The sequence below is a fragment of the Ornithorhynchus anatinus genome, chromosome 6 (genome assembly GCF_004115215.2).
Source record: "Ornithorhynchus anatinus isolate Pmale09 chromosome 6, mOrnAna1.pri.v4, whole genome shotgun sequence".
Lineage (NCBI taxonomy): Eukaryota > Metazoa > Chordata > Mammalia > Monotremata > Ornithorhynchidae > Ornithorhynchus > Ornithorhynchus anatinus.
In genome coordinates, this window is record NC_041733.1 from 16475278 (window position 1) to 16501629 (window position 26352).

Here is a 26352-nt window from a genome sequence, read left to right on the forward strand (position 1 = left end):
ACTGAGGCACAGAGAAGTTAAGTGATGTGCCCAAGGTCACACAGCAGACAAGGGGGGGAGTAGGAATTAGAACCCACAACCTCTGACTCCCCAGCCCCTGCTCTTTCCACTAAGCCACGCTGTTTCTCTATTTGTTAAGCACTTACTCTGTGCAAAGCACTGTTCTAAGCGCTTGGGGGTGGATACAAGGAGATCAGGTTATCCCACGTGGGGTTCAGTTTTAATCCCCATTTTACAGATGAGGTAACTGAGGCACAGAGAAGTTAAGTGATGTGCCCAAAGTCACAGAGCTGACAAGTGGCGGAGCCAGGATTAGAACCCATGACCTCTGACTCCCAAGCCGGGGCTCTTTCCCCTGAGCGACGTTGCTTCTCTAAGCATTTGTTAAGTGCTTACTATGTGTCAAGCACTGGTCTAAGCCCTGGGGAAGATACAAGATAATCAGTTGATACACATTCCCTGTACCACAGTCCCTGAATCTAAGCAGGATGGAGATCGAATCCCCACTTTACAGATGAAGTGACAGGTGCAGAGAAGCAAAGGGACTTACCCAAGGTCACACAGCAGATATGTCAGGGAGCTGGGATTAGAACCCAGGCCTGGGCTCTTTCTACTATATTTCAGCATTTAATAAAGTATGCGGTAGACTAGGGATCACAAAGAATGAGTATTAGTTCATTTTCATCTTGTTCTAGATGCTATCACTGTACCAAAGCCAAGGAAGCGAAGATGGTGGGATGGCAGGCAGAGTAGTGGAAGTAGAATAGGAACTCAGACTAAACCAGACTAAATTCCGTCACAAAACATCTTTAATTTAGAAAGTGAGAACAAGCAGAAGCAAGAAGAGATTGCTAAAGTGATTAGCAGAAGTGATGAGGAAAAAATTTGGAGCGTAATTCGGCAGGAGGAAGTAATTGAGTTGACAGAAGAAAGGAAGATGATAAAAAATATAAATGGAAAAGCTCAAAGATGCACCTCAAAAAAGACTTTCTTAGGTTGGATTTTATATAAACCAGTAGGGATGGTCAATGTTGGCAAGACAGAGTTTAGAGTTTCCTTATTAAAGCGAGGCAGTGCTGAGAACAGGAGAAGCAGTGTTGCCTAGTGGATAGAGCACGGGCCTGGGAGTAAGAAGGACTTCGGTTCTGACCCCAGCTCAGCCACTTGTCTGCTGCATGACCTTGGACAAGTCGCTTAACTTCTTTGTGCCTTAGTTACCTCATCTGTGAAAGGAGGATTAAGACTGAGAGCACCTGATGATCTTGTAACTACACCAGTGCTTAGTACAGTGCCTGGCACATAGTAAACATTTAACAAATAATGTAAAAAACATGTTGGAGAGAAGAAGATTAACCACAGAAGAATCAGTCAGCACACACTGGTCCAAAATGAGAAAGCTCGGAACGATCAACTGGGAAATTTTCTTTGGATTATTTTGTATATTTTAATTTCTGTATCCACAGGTAGCAGGAAGCATGTGGCACAGCATGTATTTCCTTTGCTTCAACTGAAGTCCTCCTCTAAATTAAGGAGAAAAAGAATTACAACCAGCAAAAAACTGAGGTAATAAAATGATTGTACCTGGATAGTAAACATGGCTAAATTCAAAGACAGAAAGGATTATAGAGTAAGGATTTGATGATGATAGTAATAATATCTTGAATCTACATACTAAAAACCAGAGATTTACTCGTTGTTTAGGTTAGTTTTTACTTAGTATTATTAGTCCCATTTTACAAATGGAAAAACTGACTTACAGAGCTTGTGTGACTTTCCATTTTGTAAAGAGTTAACGGCAGAGAAAAAGTAGGTTAAACTCTCAGAAAATGGAGATGAACCCAGAGGGGGCTTGAGTTGGCAAAAGCAATCAATCACTAGCTCTATCGTTTATTCGGATTTCTCCATGAAAAAATTGGAAGTTGGCAATTGACTGCATAACCTTCTGACAAAAATTTCAGCTAACATTCACGGCAATCCTCCCTCCTGCTGAAAGCTACTAACCGTATGGGGAGATTTTGGTTCCGATATGCAGTGCTTGGCACATGGTAACTGCTAGATTGTATACTCCTTGAGGGTAGGAATCATGTCTACTTACTATATGGAGCTCTTCCAAGCGCTTAGTCCTATGTTCTGTATAATAAACATTATTGATTGATTAATAAAGGCCACAGTAAGAATGTTTGATCAGTGGTATTTATTGAGAACTTACTATGTGCAGAGTGCTGTAATAAGCACTTGAAAGAGTACAGTACAGCAGAATTAGTAGGCAAGTTTCCCTGCCCATAACAAGCTTATAGTCTAGAGGGATCCCCTGAAACCAGAGGCTGGGAAAGGCGACCTAATCATAATTATGGTATTGTTAAACTCTTCCTAAGTGCCAGGCACTGTACTACGCGCTGGAGTAGATACAAGCAAATCGGGCTGGACACAGTCCCTGTCCCAACGTGGGGCTCACAGTCTCATTCCCCATTTTCCAGATGAGATTATTGAGACCCAGAGAAGTGAAGTGATTTACCCAAGGTCACACAGAAAACCTTGGCAGAGACGGGATTAGAACCTATGACCTTCTGGCTCTATGACCTATGCTGCTTCTCCGGGGAGAACTTTCCCAGATCCAGGCAGACTCCCGTTGAGCCCAATCCACTCTCAGGATTTAAATTTGCAGAGCGAGTTCTGAGGATGTACATTTTTCTCCTCCCTGGGTTTCCCTCCCCACCCACTGTGGTCCTCCTGTAGTTGCTCACTCCTCAGGATGGAACAATAAGGCTCCCTACCTTGTCATCTCCCCTGCCCCTACGCCCACAAGAATGGCTGCATTTACTCATCAGGTCCCCCCAAACATATCCCCCATCCCTTGAGTCAACCACTGCTATTGTTCCAGGTGGTAGTCTGACTGCCTTCCCGCCAGCTGCACGATCTCCTGCTCTCCTTCCCTCCCTGGTCCCCCCGATCCACTCAGTCTCCCCTTTCAGTCCAGAGTCTACAAGGGGAAGAGCTCCCTGAACCCCTCCATCCATCCCGTGCCTGTCTGCTCTCAGCTCTCCATCCTTGGCTGGTTGGCGACGCCGGCTGAATCGGCAATTGTGGGCTATTTGGAGAAATCGGAGCACGCTCTCTTCCCCAGAGAGATGGGGGAAAAAGGGGAAGGAGGGGATGCTGGGGTTGAGGGGAGGAGGGATGTGCAGGGAGTGACGGTTGAGCATGGATCTGAGGAAGAGAGATGGTTAAGGAGGAGGAGAGGATGGGGGGAGATGCTGAGGGTGGAGGGGGAAGGATGAGCGAAGGAGGGGAGGTGGGCGGAATGGGGGTAGGCGGGAAGTGGGAGGAGGGACAGGAATGGCTGTGTTTCTTCTACAGGCCCTGCAACAAGCAAGTCTCTCTCTCTGCTCTCGGAGTTCTCTCTCTCCCTCTCCCTCTCTGAGCTAAGTTCTCTCAGCTCTCTTAGCTGTCACTTTAAGCTGTCTCTCTGAGTTCTTTCTCTCTTAGCTCTCTCTCTCAGCTCTCTCTCTTTGACCTCTCTCTCTCTGAGCGCTCTCTCCCTCTCTTTCTCGGAGCTCTCTCTCTCCCTCTCTGAGCTCTCTGTCCCTCTCGCTCTCTGAGCTCGCTCTCTCTCTCTGAGCTGTCTCTCCTTCTCGTTCTCTGAGCTCTCTCTGTCTGCCTCTCTGTCTTTCTCATGGATTACAGATTAGCTTTAGAGGCCAAATGCGTTGGCTGTCTCCACCAGGGCTAATTCTTATTAAAGTTGGGCAGGCCAGCCGGTAGGCCGCTAGGCCGGCAGGGAGCCAGCTCCCGGCTGCCGACAGTTCTGCTCAGGGTCGCTGGGTTGCCCGACCCCAACCTAGGCCTGGGATAGCGGCCGAGGCCACAGACAGTAAGAGTAGGGGATCTTGGATTCCCCTTCCCCTCCAATGGGCAGTCCGTGCCTTGGGACCTGCATCTGGGACAGAGCGAGCCACCGGACCCTGTTTGAACCTTCATTCATTCATTCAGTCAGTCGTATTTATTGAGCACTTACTACTCCTAATAATAATTATGGCATTTGTCAAGCGCTTACTATGTTCCAGGCACCATACTAAGTGCTGGGATGGATACAAGCAAATCGAGTTGGTCCCATGTAGGGCTCATAATCTCAATCTCCATTTTACAGATGAGGTAATTGAGGCACAGAGAAGTGAAATTACTTGCCCAAGGTCACACAACTGACACGTGGTGGAGCCTGGATTAGAATCCATGACCTTCGGACTCCCTGGCCCGTGCTCTATCCTCTACATCATGCTGCTCCTCTTACTGTGTGTAGGGCACTATACTAAGCCTTATCTTTTTTTAAAAAATGGTATTTGTGAACTGCTTACCGTGTGGCAGGCACTGTACTAAGCCCGGGGGGTAGATACAAGCTAATCAGGTTGGGCATAGTCCCTGTCCCACATGGAGCTCCCAGTCTCAATCCCCATTTTCCAGGTGAGGTAACTGAGGCACAGAGAAGTGAAGTGACTTGCCCAAGGTCCCACAGCAGACAAGTGGAGGAGTCAGGATTAGAACCCAGGTCTTTCCAACTCCCATTGAAAGCACATCTCCAAGATGCCTTCCCTAACTAGGCCCTCATTTCCTCTCCCACTCTCTTCTGCCTCACCCTCACACTTGGATTTGCACCTCCTTCAGCCCCATAGCATTTACGTACATACCCTTAGTTTATGTATTTATATTAATGTCCTCCTCCCCCTCTAGACTGCAGGCTCATTGTGGACAGGGAACACGTCTACCAACTCCGTTGGTGTATTGGACTCTCCCAAGCGCTCAGAATAGGGCTCCGCACATAGTACGCCCTCAGTAAAAACCATTGAATGAGCGAGTCACCAGAGACTGTGCACAGCCCCTTCCTTCCCAGCCTGAAGTTGGCATACTGGGAAGGGGAGAATTGGGGTTAAAAGCTGTTAGGGAGGGGATAAAAGATGGGGGCTGGAGAGGGAAAAAATGAGAGAGAAGAGAGAAAGAATTAGACAGAAAGCTCCTTGAGGGCAGGAAGAAGGCCAGCTAACTCCACTGTACTGTCATGGGAACTTAGTGCGATATTCTGTACATAGTAAGTGCTCAATAAATATTACTGACTGATAGATACCCAAGGTCTCAGATAGGTCGGCCATCCAGAAATTCTAACACTGTGAATAGATAGCATCGATTGATTGATTGACTGAAGAGAGGCAGGGCCTTCCTCAGTGTGAGGAGCTCCAGAAATTGGTGTGTGGACTTAGTATTCTTTAACTGGCTGGTTTGGAGCCTTCTCTGCTGCCAGCCTAGCAAATTAACAAGTTTCTCTCAGCAGGCACCTTTCATTTCCTGCCTCGAGCTGCCTAACGCCGGAAGAGAACAGGTCACAACAGCAGCAGCAGCAGCAACAGGGGGTGGCAAACGAATGCCCACGTGAGGTCACGGGTTTCCCTGCTAGGGGCGCAGGGCCCTGCAGGCGGCATGTCCTCCCACTCACATTCCGCCCGGGTCAACTCCGATGTATTCCGAGCTCCGGGAAGGCTCCGTCAGGCCCCGAGGAGAGCGAGGACTAGCGTGGCCTAGTGGATAGAGGACAGGCTTGGGAATCAGAAGGACCTGGGATCTAATCCTGCCTCCACCACTTGTCTGCTGTGTGACCTTGAGCAAGTCATTTCACTTCTCTTTGCCCGTTACCTCATCTGGAAAATGGAGATTAAGACTGTGAGCCGTATGTGGGACGTGGACTATGCCCAACCTGATTAGCTTTGTGTCTACCGCAGCACTTGTTACAGTGCCTGGCACTTAACAAATGCCTTTAAAAAAAAAGTCTGACTGCGTGCTTGCAGGGAAGAATGCAGAGTTCTGCATCTCTCCCTCTACACTGTAAGTTTGTTGTGGGCAGGGAACATTTCTACCAACTGTATGATATTGTACTCTCCCAAACACTCAGTACAGTTCTCTGCTCGCAGTTACTGCTCAATAAATATGACCGATTGACTTATTAATGTATTTAAGGATTTTCCTCCTATCCTACACCCCTCAGAAACCAGGAGAAATCAATTAACCCACAGTATTTCTTGAGTTGGTCAATCACATTTACTGAGCGTTTACTGTGTGCAGAGCACTGCACTAAGTGCTTGAGAGAGAACAATATAACAGATACATTCCCTGCCCACAAAGAGTTTAGTGTCTAGGGTGGAGACAGACATTAATATAAATAAATAAAATGACCGATATGTACATAAGTGCTGTGGGGTTGAGGGAGGGGGATGAATAAATTCAGGGCAACACAGAAGGGAGTGGGAGAAGAGGAAAGGTGGACTTAAGAGCCCAGTCCTATGTGCTTGGGGGAGTGAAACTGAATTAGTAGACATAACCCAGGACTTCAAGGAGCTTACTATCTAGCAAACGGAGGAAATCTAGCAAACAATCTAAAGAACAGAGGCATCTCATAGATCCGGACACTGAGCTACTGTACCATAGCAACAGTTTTGATGAGATCCAGAGTTGCTCTGTCAGAGAGGAGGAAAGATGATTGGCGGGGGGAGAGGGGGTGGCTGAAAATGAGACATTGGCCATCTCGTCCCACAAATCACACACACACAGACACACACACGTGGCCCCCCAGGCTCATCCCAGGCCTGTGTAGGTATGGGAAGCTAAATTCTCCATCATCACCAGCACTTGCACCTGCTATCTGTCTTCTCTGACCTCTTCAAGCCTGTTAAAAATGATGGCTAGTACTCAAGGAAGACACCCTGGACTGCGGAAGCCAGGAGACAGCAAACACCGCCCCAAGGAATTTAACGGAATGTTTTGGGCTAATAGCCGGTGTGCTGTTACTGCTGCTTCTTCTGGCTGTCTCCTGTCTCCTGTCTCCTGTCTTGCCAGAGCTGCGTAATAATAATACTAATAATGATAATGTTATTTGTTAAGGCACTGTACTAAGCGCTGGGGTGGATTCAAGCACTTGTGAAGGAGAAGCAGCATAGAGCAGGAAAAGCAGCATTGTATAGGAGAAGCAGCATGGTGTAGTGGACAGAGCACGGGTCTGGGAGTTGGAAGGTTACGGGTTTTAATCCCAGCTCCACCACTTGTCTTCTGGGTGATCTTGGGCAAGTCACTTTACTTCTCTGTGGCTTAGTTCCCTCATCTGTAAAATGGGGTTTGAGACTGTGAGTCCCACATGGAATAGGGACTGCGTCCAACCCAATTTGCTTGTATCCACACCAGCATTTAGTACAATGCCTGGCACACTGTAAATGCTTAACAAATACCATTATTATTATACAAGGAAATCGGCTTGGACGTAGTTGGACAAGACCCTGTCCCTCATGGGGCTCACAATCTCAATCCCCATTTTACAGATGAGGGAACTGAGGGCCAGAGAAGTGAAGCAACTTGCCCAAGGTCACACAGCTGACAAGTGGCAGAGCTGGTATTAGAACCCAGGTCCTTCTGACTTCCAGGTCCAGATTCAATGCCCTAGGCCATGCTGCTTCTCTAAGAAACTCTGCTGCCCTGACCTGCCCTGCCCTGCCCTTTATTCCCCAACTCAGTTCCCTGATGCTACTGGAGGTAAAATCACGTGAGTCTTTCTGAGATGCAGAAAAGGGAAGAACTGCTCATTTCATAATTATATAGCCTCTTTTTCCTGAAGAGCTCAAAGCACTTAATTATGGTATTTAGTAATTGCAGAATTTATTAAGTGCTTACTCTCTTCACCGGGGTGAATTTAAAGGTAGTAAGATTGGGCACACCGGATGCATAGTTGAGGCGAATCGACTCGTGATCCCACTGCGAGAAAGAGGCACCGAAAGCACGCGTGGGAAAACGGAGGGGCAGAGGGAGGAGAGGCAGAGAGGGGTGGGACGACGTGCTGAGAGGGAGAAGCGAAGCCCAAGCCTCCCATCTTCCACTTTACTGCGGTCCTTGTGGCCACCAGGACCGTTGCCAAGGGGATGTGGAGCCCCATGAGCTGGGCCAGTAGGGGAGAGGGGAGCGAGAGGAAGGGGGAGTCTTCTGCCAAAGGCGCTTGAGACCGGTAGTCATGGCAACACTATCCTGAGAGGAGGCACCTTCCAAAAACTCAGGATGGAGGTGTGCGGTCACGAAATAGAGCCATCCCCCCGTGTCCTGCTGACCCCATCGGGAGTTTGCCCTCTCATCAGCATGAGAGAATTCAGCAGCGGGAGAGAGCAGCAGAGACAGCGGCAGCCTAAGCTTGGAGCTTGCTTAAAAGACACGTTTTCCCTGAATTTACCAAATTTCCAAGTGTAACACACTTGGAGGTCAAGGCTGCCGGCTTCCTGTTGAACAGGGAGAATAAGGCACCTCTGTGGGATTTGCTGGGACTTGTCCTCATCTCTCACTGTGCCAAGCTTTTTTTCACACCCTTCCATCTGCCTGGAACACTCTCCTGCTTCACATCTGGAAGACCACCGCTGACCCCGTTTTAAAGGCCTGACTGAGAAACCCACCTGTTACATTCATTCACTCCGTATTTATTGAATGCTTTCTGTGTACAGAGCACTGTACTAAGCACTTGGGAGAGTATGCTACAATAATAAGCAATACAATAATAAACAGTCACATCCCCTGCCCATAACGAACTCACAGTCTAGAGAGGGGGAGACAGACACCAATATAGATAAATAAAATGACAGATGTGTACATAAGTGCTGTGGGGCTGGGAGGAGGGAAGAGCAAAGGGAGCAAGTTAGGGCGAGCGACACAGAAGGGAGTGGGAGAAGAGGAAAAGTGGAGCTTAGTCTGGGAAGGCCTCTTGGAGGAGACGTGTTTTCAATAAGGTTTTGAAGGGCGGGAAGAGCAATTGTCAGATTTGAGGAGGGAGGGCGTTCCAGGCCAGAGGCAGGACGTGGGCCAGGGGTCGGCGGTGAGACAGGCGAGATGGAGGCACAGCGAGGTTAGCACTAGAGAAGCAACATGTGTGGGCTGCGTTATTGAAGGAGAGAAGTGAGATGAGGTAGGAGGGGGAAAGGTGGTGGGCTGCTTTAAAACAATGGTGAGGAGTTTTTGTTTGATACAGAGGTGGATGGGCAACCGCTGGAGTTTTTTGAGGAAGGGGGTGACATGTCCTGAACGTTTTTGTAGAAAAATGATCCTGGCAGCAGGATCCAGAGGCCTTCCGTGATTAATCCTTCATCTGCACACCCTACTTTCTCCTCTCCTGCCACTTCTGTATCACCTCAGCACTTAATTCTAATATTCTCTACTATTGCTTGTATGTCAGAACTTTATCGATCAATTAATGGCATTTGTCTGCTATGCATGACCCTGGTTAAGTCACTTAACTTCTCTAGGACTCAATTACCTCATCTGTAAAATGAGGATTAAAAGTGTGAGCCCCATGTGGGACAAGGACTGTGTCCAACCTGATTTCCTTGTATCTACCCTAGTGCTTAGAACAGTGTTTGGCACATAGTAAGAGTTTACAAGTACCATTATTATTATTTAAGAGTTTACAAGTACCATTATTATTATTACTATTATTATTATTATTGTTACTTCACTTCCCTGGGTCTCAGTTCTCTCCTCTGCAAAATGAAAATTCAATATCTGTCTCTCTCCTATTTAGACTGTGAGCCCCATGTGGGACCTGATTATCTTATATGTACCCCAGTGCTTAGTACACTGCTTAGGACATAGGAAATGCTTACCAAATTCCACAGTGATTGTTTTTAAGGGAGGGAGAAGTGTGGAACAGTTGCCCTAAAAGCTCTGGGAAGGAGAGAAACCTGAACAGAAGTGACCCACAGGTCACAATGAGTGAGGGGGATCACGTGAGCAGAACATTCATGGTCCGTTATCTTGTGAATCTAAGAGAAGAGTCAAACCCAAAAGTCCACAGCACAAGCAGAGGAAAAGCAAAACACACTCTGTACACTGTGATGAGAGGATGTGGTTTTATAATGGTGTCCAAATGGAAACTTAATAGTAATAATAATGATGATAATAATAATGGTATTTGTTAAGGCCTTACTATGTGCCAGGCACTGTGCTAAGCACTGGGGTGGATACAAGCAAATCAGATTGGATATGGTCCCTGTCCCACATTGGGCTCACGCTCTTAATCCTCCTTTTACAGATGACATCATTGAGGCACAGAGAAGTAAAATGACTTGTCCAAGGTCACACAGCCAACAAGCAGGGGAGTTGAGATTGGTAACTATGACCTTCTGACTCCCAGGCCCACGTTCTATCCACTACGCCATACTGCTTCTCCTGAATCTCCTGGATCCATCTAATGGTTTGGGGAAACTTTCCTTCTAGACTGTAAGTTCCTTGTGGACTGGGAATGTGTCTAGCAACGGCATTATACTGTACTCTCCCGGGCACTTAATACAGTGCTTGGCACACAGTAAGCATTCATTTTTTAAAAAAACAAATGGTATTTATTAAATGTTTACTATGTGCCAGACACTGTACTAAGCACTGGGTTAGTTACAAGGATGGACACAGTCCATGTCCCACATTGGGCTCACAGTCTTAATTCCCATTTTACAGATGAGGTAACAGACACAGAGAAGTGAAGTGATTTGCCCAAGGTCACCCACCAGACAAGTGGTGGAGACAGGATTAGGGCCCCAGTCCTCCAACTCCCAGGCACTCTTTCCACTCTGCCATGCTGCTTCTCAATAATAATAATAATGGTATTTGTTAAGCACTTACTATCTGCCACGCACTGTTTTAAGCCCTGGGGGAGATACAAGGTAACCAGGTTGTTCCACATGGAGCTCACAGTCTTACTCCCCATTTTACAGATGAGGTAACTGAGGCTCAGAGAAGTTAAGTGACTTGCCCAAAGTCACACAGCTGACAAGTTGGCAGGGCCGGAATTAGAACCCATGACCTCTGACTCCTAAGCCCGTGTTCTTTCCACTAATCCACACTGCTTCTCAAATAAATGAGTCTGATTGATTCCCTAGGCAAGAAACCTGATAACCCTTACATTAACTTATCCTGGCTTATCTACTGTGAGTAGTGAGGATTGTGAGGGATGCCGAATGGGGTAGAGCTTATTGGCTACGGAGGAGAGAAGGCTGACTCTCATGGGAATCTGGATAAGTGCTCAATTTTCAGTGCTGTGGTGTTCAGAGCAAACTCAAGGAAGCTCCTCTAGCTGTCCCCAAGATGTCCCACCACCTCCATACCCAGTCAGCCTCAACCATGGTAGCATGTTCTCTACCCTCAGGACCCAGGCGGAGTAGACCTTAATAATAATGTTGGTATTTGTTAAGTGCTTACTATGTGCAGAGCACTGTTCTAAGCGCTGGGGTAGACACAGGGGAATCGGGTTGTCCCAAGTGGGGCTCGCAGTCTTCATCCCCATTTTACAGATGAGGTAACTGAGGCACAGAGAAGTTAAGTGACTTGCCCACAGTCACACAGCTGACAAGTGGTAGAGCTGGGATTCAAACCCATGACCTCTGACTCCAAAGCCCGTGCTCTTTCCACTGAGCCACGTCAGGTTGTCCCACATGAGGCTCACAGTCTTCATCCCCATTTTAATCATAACGTTGGTATTTGTTAAGCGCTTACTATGTGCAAAGCACTGTTCTAAGTGCTGGGGTCGATACAGGGCAATCAGGTTGTCCCACATGGGGCTCACAGTTAATCCCCATTTTACAGATGAGGGAACTGAGGCACAGAGAAGTTAAGTGACTTGCCCACAGTCACACAGCTGACAAGTGGCAGAGCCGGGATTCAAACCCATGATCTCTGACTCCCAAGCCCGGGCTCTTTCCACTGAGCCGTGCTGCTTCCCTAAACTCGAAGTTAGAAGATGTTGGCCATGTGAGACTGCGTCCATGAGAATGGGTATCTTTGAGAGATAATGATGGTGCTTCTTAAGCGCTTACTATGTGTCAAGCGCTGTTCTAAGCCCTGGGGCAGATCCAAGCTAATTGGGTGGGACACAGTCCATGTCCCACATGGGGCTCACAACAATAATCTCCATTTTACAGATGGGGGAACAGAGGCTCAGAGAAGTGAAGCGAGTCGCCCAAGGAGACAGAGCAGAAAAGTGGCGGGGCCGAGAATAGAACCCAGGTCTTTCTGATTTCCAGTTCCGAGCTCTATCCATTAAGCCACGTGGCTTCGCGAACCGCTTTGAAGCGGAGAGTTTAGCCCTCCCGGGGGAAGCCAGCTCACCAAAGGCAACTGTAGCTTCGGGGACTCTGGGATGCATCTGATTATAACGGGGAAACCAATTTCAGGCACAGTCCAATAAAACAATGAAATGACACTAATGAAGTCTCCGGAGAGTGTGTCGCACAGATAGGGGATAAATTTAGCATCTGTGTGAGGAAACAAGTGCCACGAAAAGAGGATGCAAAGCTCCTTGGGTCTCCTGCCAGAGATAAACTTTGCTAATGGACATTCTTTCCCCGCAGGCGGAGGCAGATCTGTGCTGATCTCTCCTGCAGTGACTAGATTCAGAATGACAGGGGCTGGGCAAGCCAGAGGCGGTGGGCAGGAAAGGAGGGTTAGGGTTAGGAAATCTTTCTGTTTACCCTAATATTGTATTTCCTCAAGTGCTTAGTACAGCGCTCTGCACACAGTAAGCGCCCAATGAATACTATTGAATAAATGAAGAAAGGAGGAAGAGAATAATCGCAAATTCCTCTAGACCGTTAGCTCATTTGGGGCAGGGAATGTGTCTATCAAATTTTTAAAATTTCATTTAAAAATGGTATTTGTTAAGTGTTTACTATGTGACAGGCATTACACTAAGCACTGGGGTATACACGAACGAATCAAGTTGGACCCAATCCACATCCCACATGGGGCTCACAGTCTTAATTCCCATTTTACAGAAGAGGGAAATGAGGTACAGAGGAAGGGAAGTGACTTCTCTAAGGTCACGCTGCAGACAAGTAGTGAAGCCAAGATTAGAACCCAGGTCCTTCTGGCTCCCAGGCCCATGCTCTATCCACTAGGCCATGCAGCTTCTCTACCTGTTATACTGTACTCTTCCAAGTGCTCAGTACAGTGCTCTGCACGCTGTAAACGCTCAATAAATACGACTGATTGACCGACTGATCCTTCCCCACAAACCCTCCACCAGCTTAAGGGAGAAATGAACTAACCATCATCACCCTTCTAGACCCGACATTTTTCTGCTTTTCTTGTCCTCCTCAGAAGGGTCAACTGAGGCGGTTGGCAACAGTTGAGCCGGTGGGCTTGGGCTGCCGCTAACTAACCCGGTCAGAGAGCTTCCCAGGAACAAAGCCTTTGGAGATTGGTGATATCCGGAGGGTGTCACTACAGGCAGACCAGAGGGGCTTCCGGTTCCTTCCCTCCCCGCTGCAAAATTACACAACGCTCATCTTACCCCATAAGCAATTGGCAAATACATTCACAGGACGGAAAGCTCTCTGTGGTAGTTCCATCTCAGGGGGCAGGTTCTCTCAGTCTCATTTGGAAGGTGAGAAAACTGAGGCACGTAAAAGAAAAGAAGAAAATGACTCGGCATAAAGCCCCGGCCACAAGCAGCGTGGCCTAGAGGAAAGAGCAAAGGCCTGGGCACCAGAGCACCTGGGTTCAGTCATTCATTCATTCAATAGTATTTATTGAGCGCTTACTATGTGCAGAGCACTGTATTGAGCGCTTGGAATGTACAACTCGGTGCCTCAGCGTTTAGTACAATGCCTGGCACATAGCACTTAACAAATACCATTATTATTGTTATTATTATTACTGCCAGTTCTGCCACTTGTCTCCTGGGTGACCTTGAACAAGTCACTTCATTTCTCTGGAGCTCTTTTGTAAAATGGAGATTAAGGCTGGGATCCCCATGTGGGACACGGACGGTGCTCAACCTGATGAACTTGTATCTGTCAAAGAGCTTAATTCCGTCTGGCACTGAGTAAGCACTTAAAAAATACCACTAAAAAAAAAAAAGTCAAAGGGAGATCCACTCAGAAGCCCCGAATCTCCACTCTGCTCACCACAGTGCACCACTGTTTCCCAGAAGGCACCGTGGCTCAGTGGAAAGAGCACGGGCTTGGGAGTCAGAAGTCATGGGTTCGAATCCCAGCTCTGCCACTTGTCAGCTGTGTGACTGTGGGCAAGTCACTTCACTTCTCTGGGCCTCAGTTTCCTCATCTGTAAAATGGGGGTTAAGATTGTGAGCCTCACGTGGGACAACCTGATTACCCTGTATCTACCCCAGTGCTTAGAACAGTGCTCTGCACATAGTAAGTGCTTAACAAATACCAACATTATTATTATTATTATTATTCCCATTGCATCATGGGAGGCTGGTGAATATCGCCCCACATCCCTGCTCTACGAGCCCTTAGGGCTACTGTTTTCATTCAGCTCAGGGTGGTCAGTGTGGCAGCTTCACAGAGGTTTGGTCACTTGCCCAAGAGCAGGTTAGACACTCAGCCACAGACACCAGATTTTTACCATGGAAAGAGCCCAAACCTTGGAGTCAGAGGACCTGGGTTCTATACCCGGCTCCGCCACGTGCCTGCTGAGTGGTCTTGGACAAGCCACTTACCTTCCCTGTGCCTCAGTTACCTCATCAGTAAAATGGGAAGTCAATACCTATTCTCCCTCCTACTTAGACTGAGAGCTCCTGTGGGACAGAGATTATGTCTGACCTGATTAGCTTATATCTTCCCCAGTGCTTAGAACATTACTTGACACATAGTAAGCGTTTAACCCACACCACTGTTATTATTATTGATATGTAGTAAGCCCCAGAATTATTATTATCATTATTATTATTATTGCCGAGCAAGTATTGATGTGGTACTTCACGGTACTATAATTTAAATGCCAAACTTGGAGGAGACAGTATCGGGGGGTCATGTGGTTCCTGTGGGATGGTAGTGGCCAGAAAGCAGAGACGGTAGTGTCCATTTATCTGCCAAAGACTGATACCCTTCTTTTCCGACCCATAGGCAGGGCACTGCCAAGGGCAGATCACTGCAGCAGTGCCAAGGGTTCCAATGGAAGTGGGTTGGCACACAGTCACAAAGGCTGTGTAGACTGTGGACTCCAGACTGTAAGCTCATTGTGGGCAGGGGATATGTCTGTTATAGTGCTGTACTCCCCCAAGCTCTTAATACAGTGCTCTGCACACCGTAAGCGCTCAATAAATACGATTGACAAAGTTCCCCATGGTGGGTGGAACAAATATCCATCTGAACAGCCAAGCCAGAGAGGTACTGAGGAAGATGGCAGGATGGGCATGAGGCCAGAGGGGACAGAGAGCATGGATCGTGATGTTTTCCGGCATCTCCTTCAGACTGGCACGGGTGTCGGAGGAGAATCGAACAGGCTGGCACAGCCCCGGTGCTAAACACACCTTGGCGCAGATCGATGTGTCTGCTATGGGTCATTTAGGTTTGCCAGAAGGTCAACTGAAGCTACTCCTCATGTTGGCCTGAGAGAGGCACCCCTGCTTTTTTTTTCTTTTTCTTTTTAATCCAGCCTGGCAGAGCCCCCTACATCTGATAGGAAGAGACGCTGTGTCCCTGATGAATTTTGCGGTCCTCCACCCCCGTCCCCCAAATAAACGTGGCTCTCCAACCAGACCAGGTGGTTCCAAAGAGAGAAGAGCCAAGCCAAAACACGCTCCTTTCCCAGGCCCCGTGATGACACCCTGTCTAATGGTAGCATTTTGTCTTCCTCCAAAGCAACAGTAATCACAAGACAGACACCGTTTCTGCTAGCCAACCTCTCTTTTTTTAAATGGCATTTGTTAAAGCGCTTATTATGTGCCAGCCACTGTACTAAATGCTGAGGGGATCCAAGCTAAGCAGGTTGGACACAGTCCATGTCCCATATGGGGCTCACGGTATTAATCCCTATTTTTCAGATGGGGGAACAGAGGCTCAGAGAAGTAAAATGACTTGCCCAAGGTCACACAGTAGACTAGTGGCAGAGCATTCATTCAATAGTATTTATTGAGCGCTTACTATGTGTAGAGCACTGTACTAAGCACTTGGAATGTACAAATTGGCAACAGATAGAGACAATCCAAGCCCAATGACGGGCTCACAGTCTAAACGGGGGCTCACAGTCTAAAGGGATTTGAACGCAGGGCTTTCTGACTCTTATGTTGTCCTGTTCCAAGAGCTTAGTACAGTGCTCTGCACACAGGAAGCACTCAAAAAAGAAGACTGATTGACTACTCTCTTCAGCTCCTAGATAGTCACTCTCCTCTTCTATTCAGCTCTCTAGTTTATGATATTTTTTATGTCCACCTCTCCCATAAGAGTGTAAGCTATGGTGGGCAAGAAATGTGACCTTCACCTTTGTTGTACTTTCCCAAGAGTTTAGCACAGGTCCTTGCACCTAGGAAGTGCTCAATAAATACCATCACTCTTATACAGCACGGCTTAGTGGAAAGAGCATGGGCTTGGGAGTCAGAGGATGTGGGTTCCAATCCCAACTCTGCCACTTGTCTGCTGTGTGATCTTGGGCAAGTCGCTTCACTTCTCTGTGCCTCAGTTACTTCATCTGTAAAATGGGGATTAAGACTGTGAGCCCCACGAGGGACAACCTGATGATCTTGTATCTACCCCAGTGCTTAGGACAGTGTTCGACATATAGTAAGCGCTTAACAAATACCATTATTATTATTATTATACAATCACCATCCCCTCTAGATCGTAAATGCTTGAGAGCAGGGATCATGTCCATTCACTTTACTGTACTGTCCAAAGCACTTAGTAATAATAATGATAATGTTGGTATTTGTTAAGCGCTTACTATGTGCAGAGCACTGTTCTAAGCACTGGGGTAGATACAGGGTAATCAGGTTGTCCCACGTGAGGCTCACAATTAATCCCCATTTTACAGATGAGGGAACTGAGGCACAGAGAAGTTAAGTGACTTGCCCACAGTCACACAGCTGACAAGTGGCAGAGCTGGGATTCAAACCCCTAATCTCTGCCTCCCAAGCCCGGGCTCTTTCCACTGAGCCACGCTGCTTCTCTAAGAGTGCTCTGCACAGAATAAACACTCAAAAAATACTAGACTGATTGGCTGACTGATGTAACACAAATGCGCACCTCTCCTCAGTTCCTCCTCCATGCCGTCCTCCTCCCTGAATTTATAAGTTGCTTCAAAAAGAAATTTTGCTCTAAACTCCAACAAAATTTAGCAGATGGGAGATGGTGAGTGTAGTCTGATGCAGTCATTCTTGAAAACTTTCATCCCCTCAACATCTCCCAAGAGCTTCCATTCATCTACTCTCTAGACTGTAAACTTGTTATGGGCAGGGAACAGCACGGTAAGCACTCAATAAATATGACTGATTGATTGATTATCCCAACAAACAAACAAAAACCTAAGCTACGCAGTTTGTCTCCCTTTGGGGGGGGGGGGGAGTCTCAATGGATCTGAAAAGCTGGAAAGAGAAAAGGGCAGGAAAAGGAAAAGACCAACTCACCTCATTCATTCATTCATTCAATTGTATTTATAATAATAATAATAATGTTGGTATTTGTTAAGTGCTTACTATGGGCAGAGCACTGTTCTAAGCGCTGGGGTAGAAACAGGGTAATCAAATTGTCCCACAGGAGGCTCACAGTCTTAATCCCCATTTTACAGATGAGGTTACTGAGGCACAGAGAAGTGAAGTGACTTGCCCACAGTCACACAGCTGACAAGTGGCAGAGCCGGAATTTGAACCCATGACCTCTGACTCCCAAGCCCGTGTTCTTTCCACTGAGCCACACTGCTTCTCTATAGAGTGCTTACTGTGTGTAAAGTAGTGTACTAAGCGCTTGGGAGAGTACAATATAACAACAAACAGACACATTCCTGCTCACTATGAGCTCACAGCCTATAAGGGGAGACAGACATTAATATAAATAAACAGATTAAATAAATAAACAAATAAATAAATAAATGAATAAATAAATACAATAAATAAATAAATAACAGATATATACATATGTGATGTGGGGATGAATGAAGGAGCAAGTAAGAGCGATGCAGAAGGGAGTGGGAGAAGAGGAGAGGAGGGCTTAGTCAGGGAAGGCTTCTTGGAGATGTGCCTTCAATAAGGTTTTGAAGTAATAATAATATTAATGTTGGTATTTGTTAAGCACTTACTATGTGCAGAGCACTGTTCTAAGCACTGGGGTAAACACAGGGGAATCAGGTTGTCCCACGTGGGGCTCACGGTCTTAATCCCCATTTTACAGATGAGGGAACTGAGGCACAGAGAAGTTAAGTGACTTGCCCACAGTCACACAGCTGACAAGTGGCAGAGCTGGGATTCGAACTCATGAGCCCTGACTCCAAAGCCCGTGCTCTTTCCACTGCGCCACGCTGCTTTGAAGTGAGGGAGAGCATTCAGATTACAGTTTGCCACTTCAACCATCAAACATCTGTTCAAACTTCAGCCTCTCCTTCTCGTTCCCCACTTGAGGAACACAGAACTAATGTACAAAGAGCCTTGAATACCTGGGGAAACAGCAGGCCTGCATTCTAAGCTTAGCTTTACTGCCTTCTTTGGGACTTGAGCCTTGAGGTACCTCAGTTTCCTCACTGTGAAACAGAAATTAAACCTGCCCCCACTTCCTTGGGAAGAAGAAATGAGATAAGGAGCACGAAAACAATTTAAGTTATCTAAACCTTGGAGTTTGTGTTCACAGATGACACCGCTAGGTGGGCCCCAGGTAATACTAATAATAATTGTGGTATTTGTTAATTGCTTACTATGGGCCAAGTACTGTAGTAAGCACTTGGGTGGATAAGATAATCAAGTACCACATAGGGCTCGTAGTTTAAGTAGGAGGGAGAACAGGTACTGAATCCCCATTTTGCAGATGAGGGAACTGAGGCCCAATCCTGCTGGAGTCAGGATTAGAACCCAGGGCTTCTGACCCACAAGTCCATGCTCTTTCCACTAGGCCATGCTGCTTCTCACCGTTTGCCTCGGTAGCTCTAGGCAAACTGAAAACATGAAGGAGCTGTCTGACACAGGGGAGTCTTCTCATTAAGCAGAGATGGGTGTGGCAGGAGCTGGGGTTGGACAAAAAGACTTTCCCCAAAGCAACACTTTGGAAGTTTTGTCCCTTGACTTTTTGGTCAATCAATTAGGCAAGGAAGTAATAGTATCTATTGAGTGCTTACTCTGTTCAGAGCACTTTACTAACAGTGGGACAATCCGTTAGAGTTTGTAGACACGATTCCTGTGCTCATAGATCACAGAAATAAATTACAGGTTGGGGGAAGCAATACACTATATAAATCTGTACTTTAAGTCCAACAGAATGTGGGGAGTGTGAATAACCAAGTGATTAAGGCCACTCCCAAGAGGCCTTCCCCGATTAAGCCCACTTTTCTCTAGCTGGTTCTTACTTCTGTTTCATTTATGAACTTGGATCTGTGACCTTGGATCTGTGACCTTTGGGCATTTGATATTAGCCCCAACTTCAGCCCCACAAGATTTATGTATATATCTATAAATAATTTATTATAAATAATTTGTTTATTTTAATGCCTCTCTCCCCCACTAGACTTTAAGCTCATCGTGGGCAGGGAACATGTTTACCAACTCTGTTGTATTGCACCCTCCCAAACGCTTTGTACTGTGCTCTGCACACAGTAAAGCTCTCAATACCTTTGATGAGGATGATGGTCTGATGTACTGTACTCTCCCAAAGCCTTAGTAGAGTGCTCTGCACATAGCAAATGCTCAATAAATACCACTGGTTTTAACGAAGTGATGTAGAAGAGGCAGAAAAGGGGGAAACAGGGTGAGGTGGTGAGACATTAACCTGGAGGAGATGTGAACTCAGAAGATGGGGAGGGCAGGGTAATGCCATTTGGGTAGAAGGAAGGAGTTTCAGGTAGAACCTCCCTTCAAACTCTGGTACAATGATGGGTCAGGAGAGGTTGACTGGTGTCTGAAATGCCCTTGAAAGATAAAAAGCTCTCGTGAAGTGCTGGACAGAGTCAAAGATCCAGATCTGGTTCAGTAAAGCCTAACCAGCAGCATGGTGAAGTGGATAGAGCCCAGGCCCGGGAGTCAGAAGGTTCTAATTCCAGCTTCGCCACTTGTCTGCAGTCTGATCTTGGGCAAGTCACTTCATTTCTCTGTGCCTCAGTTACCTCATCTGTAAAATGGGGACTGTGAGCCCCACGTAGGACAGGGACTGTCTCCAACCCAATTTGCTTGTATCCACCCCAGCGTTTAGTACAGTGCCTGGCACCAAGTAAGTGCTTAACAAATGCCCCAATATTATTAGTAGTAGTAGTAGAATTAACACTTGTCTCGTAAATCTCTGGTACTGCCTTCGTCTGATTGCATCCAGCTTATTAAATCTCCCAATTTCCGACCCTACTTGGTTATGATAACTGGATCAAATGAATTATTCTGCCTCCTTAATTGCTGTTAATTTCCTCATCCACCCTCATTTCCCCTGGGTGGGTCTCACCCAGATGGCATCTGTTGCAGTTAGCCTGCCTTAAAGGGACTTTGCTAACCACCAGATCAATGGGAATCTGAAATCTGCATGCACCCATCCGACCTAACAGAGACGAATCCTCGTGACTTTTCCTTTTAAATTCCAGTGGATTTTTTTTTTAAAGGTCTGTTTGCTCCTGCCCAACTCTGAATCCAAGCGTAAAATAGCACTGGCCAGTGCACAAAAATCAAGAGAGAAATGAAGAGAAAGACTAAAGTTGACAACCAGAAGGGCCCGACAAAAACAATTGAGTAAAACTGCAAAGGTCAAATGTGGAAAGAAAATCACATGTACACCTTCCATTCCCCATGCTAGGGCGTCATAGATACCAGGTGAGAAATTTTATTTAAAATAAATACATTAATTTCTGATTAACGGTCGCAGCGATTCATTTCAGCCCTTGCTAAATGGACCGCCTGAACTGCATGTCAACTTCCTAATGACTAATTCTTATTTGATACCACTAACAGCTGCAACTTCTGATATTAAGTTCTTTATTCTGCTCATTCCTTGTCTTGACTGCTTATTCTGTTTGGGTAATCTGATCAGTTTTGTGGTCTGGACATTAAAGGCCCCTTCTCTGTCTTCTGCCTTCTTTTCCTCCGGCTCTCTCCCCAACCACACACAATAAAAAGAACCGGGGAAAGAAACATTACGTGTTCCATGTTGGCTGCACGGTGTTTCTTTTTTTCTTTAAGCATTTGGCCTTTTTCACCCTCCATACCATTCTTGGGCCCAGCAATTTTTAACTTCTCATCTAGTGATTAGCAGGGCCACATACATGGAACTTGAATAAAGACCTAGAAACTGGTTCCCAGAACCGGCCGGCCAATGGCTAAATAACTCAGCATCCTGACCACATTAGTCTGGGCTAAATGCTTGAAAATACCCAGAATTGACTCGGTGGGCAGAGCAGAAGAGGAAGGAGGCAAAAATTTCTTCCTGACCTCTCAATAGATCATGTGTAAGGATCAATAACTCTAGTAACACTGTGTTGGTTAATACCCCGCTGTTCATTCTGTTCATTCAAAAACAATGAAAATAAACAAAAAGCATTCATTGCTCCTGGGAAAAGGTCAGATAGCAACACTCCTTTTTTTAGTCATTCACAGTGCACTTTACTTCTTAATTATTGCTCTAACACCCACTCTGAATCTGAAAGACTTATTTCCCGAAGGGTTCCCTTATTCATGACATTTAAACAAACATGGGCTTCTAACTTTGCATTGCCAACGGGCCGGAGACCAATGTGGCTTGGTGCTCTTCAATCGCTGATTGCCCAGTGGATTCTGCATCCTGGAAATGGAGCTCAGTGGGACCCAGGCCTGGCAAGGGAACCACAGCATTACTGTAATTCCCACAAATCCCTCTACAAAGGGTAACTGTTGACATCTTTCCTTGTTTAAGTTTTCAACAGTCCTTCACTATTAACCCAGAAGATGCTCTCCCAGCCTGTATGTGTACTTTTTCAGGTGATTAAATCTGGGGACATTGAAATCCTCAAGGGCCTATCTTCACAGATGCTAAATGTTGGAGAAACTTGGTCCCTTGCGAGAGCCAATTCGCACATTCCCCACTAACACCCTCTGCCACCGGGTAGCGGACCAGGATCCGCTTCTGGAAAACCGAAAATTTGATCAAGGAGGGAAGAATCGGTTGGGTTCACAGCTCTGCTATTCCAGGAATTAGAAAAGCAAAAATAGTAATAATAATGGTATTTGTTAAGCACTTACTATGTGCCAAGTACTGTTCTAAGCGCTGGGGTAGATCCAGGGTAATCGGGTTGTCCCACTTGGGGCTCTCATTTTTTAATCCCCATTTTACAGATGTAGTAACTGAGGCAAGAGAAGTTAAGTGACTTGCCCAAGGTCACACAGCAGACAAGTGGTGAAGCCGGGATTAGAACCCACGTCCTCTAGCTCCCAGCCCCAGGTTCTTTCCACTAAGCCACGCTGCTTCTCTACTATCCTTGGGATCCGTCTTTTCTCACAGATATTCCCAGGATCTGTGCAAGATCACCCTTACATCTCCAAGCATATTTAAACGTACGATTCTCTGCTATTTTGAAAAACTGGCAAATGCAAGAACGAAGGATGACGGGGGCAGAGGTATCGTTAGCTAAAGTAGAGATTTGAGTGGCTGCATTTACACCTCTGCACTCATTGACTCCTTCGGCGCTAAAACCTTGACCCCCTTCGAACTCTGGAAGAATCGTACACGCTGAGAGGCGCTGACACGCTTATAACACGCTCGGTCAAAACAAAGCCCAGCATATTTGCCCACGATTTCAAACTAAATTTGCACTTCCCTCCTTAAAACTGCATCACCTGCCCCTCGGCTCAGCACACTTACAGGGTTCTGATGTCCGTGTTCTGCAGCCATGTCACGGAAGGAGCCCAGAGGGGACTGAATCGCACGTGTCGAGCCTCGAACGCTCAGCTACAACGCGGCCCCTCGGACAGACGTTCCTAGCGACGCCAGGGTCCCAAATGTGTCCGGCAAGTCTACCACATTTCTCTAGTACAAACAGTCCAGTCTCAGGGAACCGATTTAATTTCACCCTGTTCTCCAGACGCACCTGCCCCTCTGGAAACCTGCCTTAAGTAGGAAAGTGCAGCGGGCCATTTGTTTAACAGGTTCCCAAAGTGGGAGAACAGCTCTTGCCAAGAATCCTTGTGACCCGTTGGCCCGCCACAGCATCTAGAAGGCCACTTAATCAATTAATGGTCTTTATTGAGCGCTTACTCTGTGCCAGGCCCTGTTCTAAGCACCAGGGGAAGACACAAGCTAATCAGGTTGGACACAGTCCCTGTCCCACATGGGGCTCACAGTTTTAATCCCCATTTGACACATGAGGTCACTGAGGCTCAGAGAAGTGAAGTGACTTGCCCAATGTCCCCCTCTATCCATCTATCCATCAGGCCATATTGCTTCTCTGTTTGATGTTTTCGGAGCCATTTGCAGTCATCGGTTTCTTCCCCTTCATCTCTCCCCAGTTTGCAGTTGAACACGACAGATAAGGAAATAGACAGTACTGGCCCTGCAGTAGCGAGCAGAGCAGGGTGGCCTAGTAGGGAGAGCACTGACCTGGGAGCCAAAAGGTCAAGCATTCTGATCCAGGCTCTGCCACTCGTCTGCTGTGTGACCTCGGGCAAGTCACTTCACTTCCCTGGGCCTCGTGATCTCATCTATAAAATGGGGTCTAAGAGTGTGAGCCCCACGTGAGACGGGGACTGTGTCCGACTCAATTTGCTTGCCTCCACCCCAGTCCTTACTGCTGTCACACAGTAAGCACTTAACAAATGCCATTATTATTATTACGGGATGAGAACGAAAGGTTCAGGTTTCCCTGCCAGGAGATCTGAAAAAAAATCTAGACCAAGCGGAGGAAGTTACAATTATATATCCCTTACCTTGCTCCTCATCTGTCCCGAGGTGGACACTTTCCTGATGAGTTTGTGGGAGATCCCTTCTTGTTCTCCCTCGCTGTCGGAGGATTCGTCTCCAGCCACCTCGCCCGGTGCCAGTCTGTCCGAGTCCAGGGAGGAGACAGAATCCCTGGGCTTCCTGATGAACAAGTCTCCGGGGGTCAGTTTTTCAGCCATGTTCTCCAAGTCTGAGTTAGGGGCGCCCCGGGCTGCGAAGTCCAGATGGTCTCAGAACCCTTCTTCCTCAGCTTCGCGCAACCCTTCCAGAAAGAGAATAATACAAAAAGGAGCAAAGCACCCGGTTAGAGGCAAACCAATCGGCATGTCCTTGTGGCATCCTTCCCGTTTCCTCCCTCCCTCCTCCTCCTCATCCATCAGCTCTCACTCCCATAGGAAGGGCTAGGCAGGCAGGGAGGAGAGGCTTATGGGGACCCCTCCTTGCACCACAACTCTGTAGGATTCCTTTTCCAAAACGAGCTTGCCAGTCGGCCTTGCTGAAGAACTCTTTGCTTGATTCTTCCCCTTTCCCCCCTCCCCCCTTATCTCGCTGAAATTATTTTGCAAACTGGCGCTTCCCCCCCCCCCCCCACCCCCTTGCAGGGGAGGCAATAACTGCCCCATTTCCCATCGCCTGACCTTTCCAAGGCTGCTGCACTTGATCCTCGAGGTTTCCCCTGCCACGGCAATGGTTTTCCACACCGGGTCGACCCCCACCCCCACATGCACACACACCCCCCACACACATACACCCCATCACCCTCGCATCACCTCCTCCTCCCCCAGCCCAGAGAGGGGAGGTCATCCGTGTTTCCCCGGAGCTCCCCTGCAAGATTCCCTCCCCTGGAGAGGTAAGGGGAGGGAAGCCCCCCCCGTTGACCTCTGGAGTTCAAGGGGGCGGGGGGCAGGAGGGGGGATGCTCTCTTGGGGGGCTAGCATCCGCGGAGGAGCCCTCGCCCTCCATCCATCCCCAATCCCCGGCCTCCAGATCGCCCCCTCTCCCGCAGGGGAGGGTGGTCGAGCCCCCCGGACTGGAGGAGGAAGCCCCCCAGGACCGTCCCCGATTCTGGTCCTCACACCAAGAGGGCAGCACCAGACTGGCTTCGGATGGTCATGGGTGGTCCTGCCTGGTCCTGGGGGGTGCAGGGGAGGGAGGAGGGGGTCGCGGACACCCACCTGCGGGGCGATCCTGCGGGACGACGACGTGGGGAGGGGGAAGCACCGCTCGGGACCCAGGAGAGCCCTCCTCCCGGCCCGGGGCCTCGCCTCCCGGCTCCTGCAGTGCGCGCAATTGCCCCTCCTCCTGACCTCCCGCCACCGCCTACCGCGTGGCCGCCCACCCGGGGGAGCGTGCTCAACGACCCCGGACCCCCGGACCCCCTCCCTGGATCTTGGACCCCGCAGTCAGGGAGTCCAGCCGGGGGCGGGGGGCGTCGCAGGTGGCGGCGACCGGCCTGGCTTGCGGCACTCACGGGGAGGGGGCGTCGGTGCCCATCTTTACACCTCGGGGCAGCCCCCCCAAGCCCCCTCCCCGCCGCCCCCGTCCCACCTCTCCATCTCTTGCGCTTCCGAGAGAGGTAAGTGTCCTGGAGGGGGAGGGGGGACCCCTCGATTGCCCCCGCCAACCCAGCAGGACGCCCCCCACCCCAAGGGCGCATCAGGGAGCCCCCCTACCCCGAGGACTCCTCCAATGCCTCCTCTTCAGGACCCGACCCCCTCCCCAAGCCGCCCCTTGTTGATTTTGTCTCTCTGCAGCTGCCCCCCCTCTGCTCCTCCCCCCTTGCCCTGATCCCACCAAGGAGGGAGGGAAGAGGGGGTTGCCCACCTGGTGCCCGGCGCTCTCGCCCAATGCCCCCTCTCCAGGACCCGATTCTCTCCCCCCGCAGGCCCTTGCTGATTTTGTCTCTCTGCATCTGCCCCCCCGTCTGCCTCTCCTCCCCCTTGCCCTGATCCCACCAAGGAGGGAGGGAAGAGGGGGCTGCCCACCTGGTGCCCCAGGCTGTCGCCCACCGCCCCCTCTCCATCTTTGCAGCAGGTCCGAGGCGCATCTCCCAAATCAGCTCTTGGAGGCGCAAAGCCAGTCCTTTTCCTCCTCCTCCTCCTCCCCACCCCCCCTCCCCAACTCCCCCTCGCTACACCGCTCAGCCCAGCCCGCCCACCTCCTTTAGAGGCCAAACTTTCCCGCTCCCCGCAAGGATCGGCCCGACCCCATCCCCACATTCCGGGGTCCCCAGAGACCCAAGACTGGTTTCCCTGGGGGGTGGCGGGGGCTGGGGAAGGGGCTGGAGCGGAGGCAGGGGACTCACCGTAAAGGGAAGGATCCCAGAGACCTCCCCCTTCCCCCCCGGGCTTAGTGGAAAGAGCCCGGGCTTGGGGGTCAGAGGACGTGGGTTCTAATCCCGGCTCTGCCACTTGTCTGCTGGGTGACCTTCTCTGTGCTCTGACCTCAGTTATCTGTAAAAGGAGGATTGAGACTG

The 26352-nt window shown here is 48.5% G+C and overlaps 1 protein-coding gene across 5 annotated transcripts in view; it reads right to left on the reverse strand.

The window, feature by feature from the left end:
• Positions 1-25950, reverse strand: part of DGKK (diacylglycerol kinase kappa) — a 161760-nt gene extending 135810 nt beyond the window's left edge. For 3 of the 5 annotated variants that reach the window (XM_029067526.2, XM_029067527.2, XM_029067519.2), the window contains exons 1-2: positions 25862-25950; positions 23864-24138 (exon numbers count right to left, since the gene is read on the reverse strand). In XM_029067526.2, coding sequence (XP_028923359.1) covers positions 23864-24055 — 192 coding nt within the window. In that variant the 5' untranslated portion in view covers positions 24056-24138; positions 25862-25950. Of the gene's footprint in view, positions 1-23863; positions 24139-25051; positions 25159-25700; positions 25729-25861 lie in introns of those variants that run through there. The other 2 variants (XM_029067521.2, XM_029067520.2) reach the window with 2 other exon arrangements.
• Between the last annotated feature and the right edge of the window lie 402 nt (positions 25951-26352).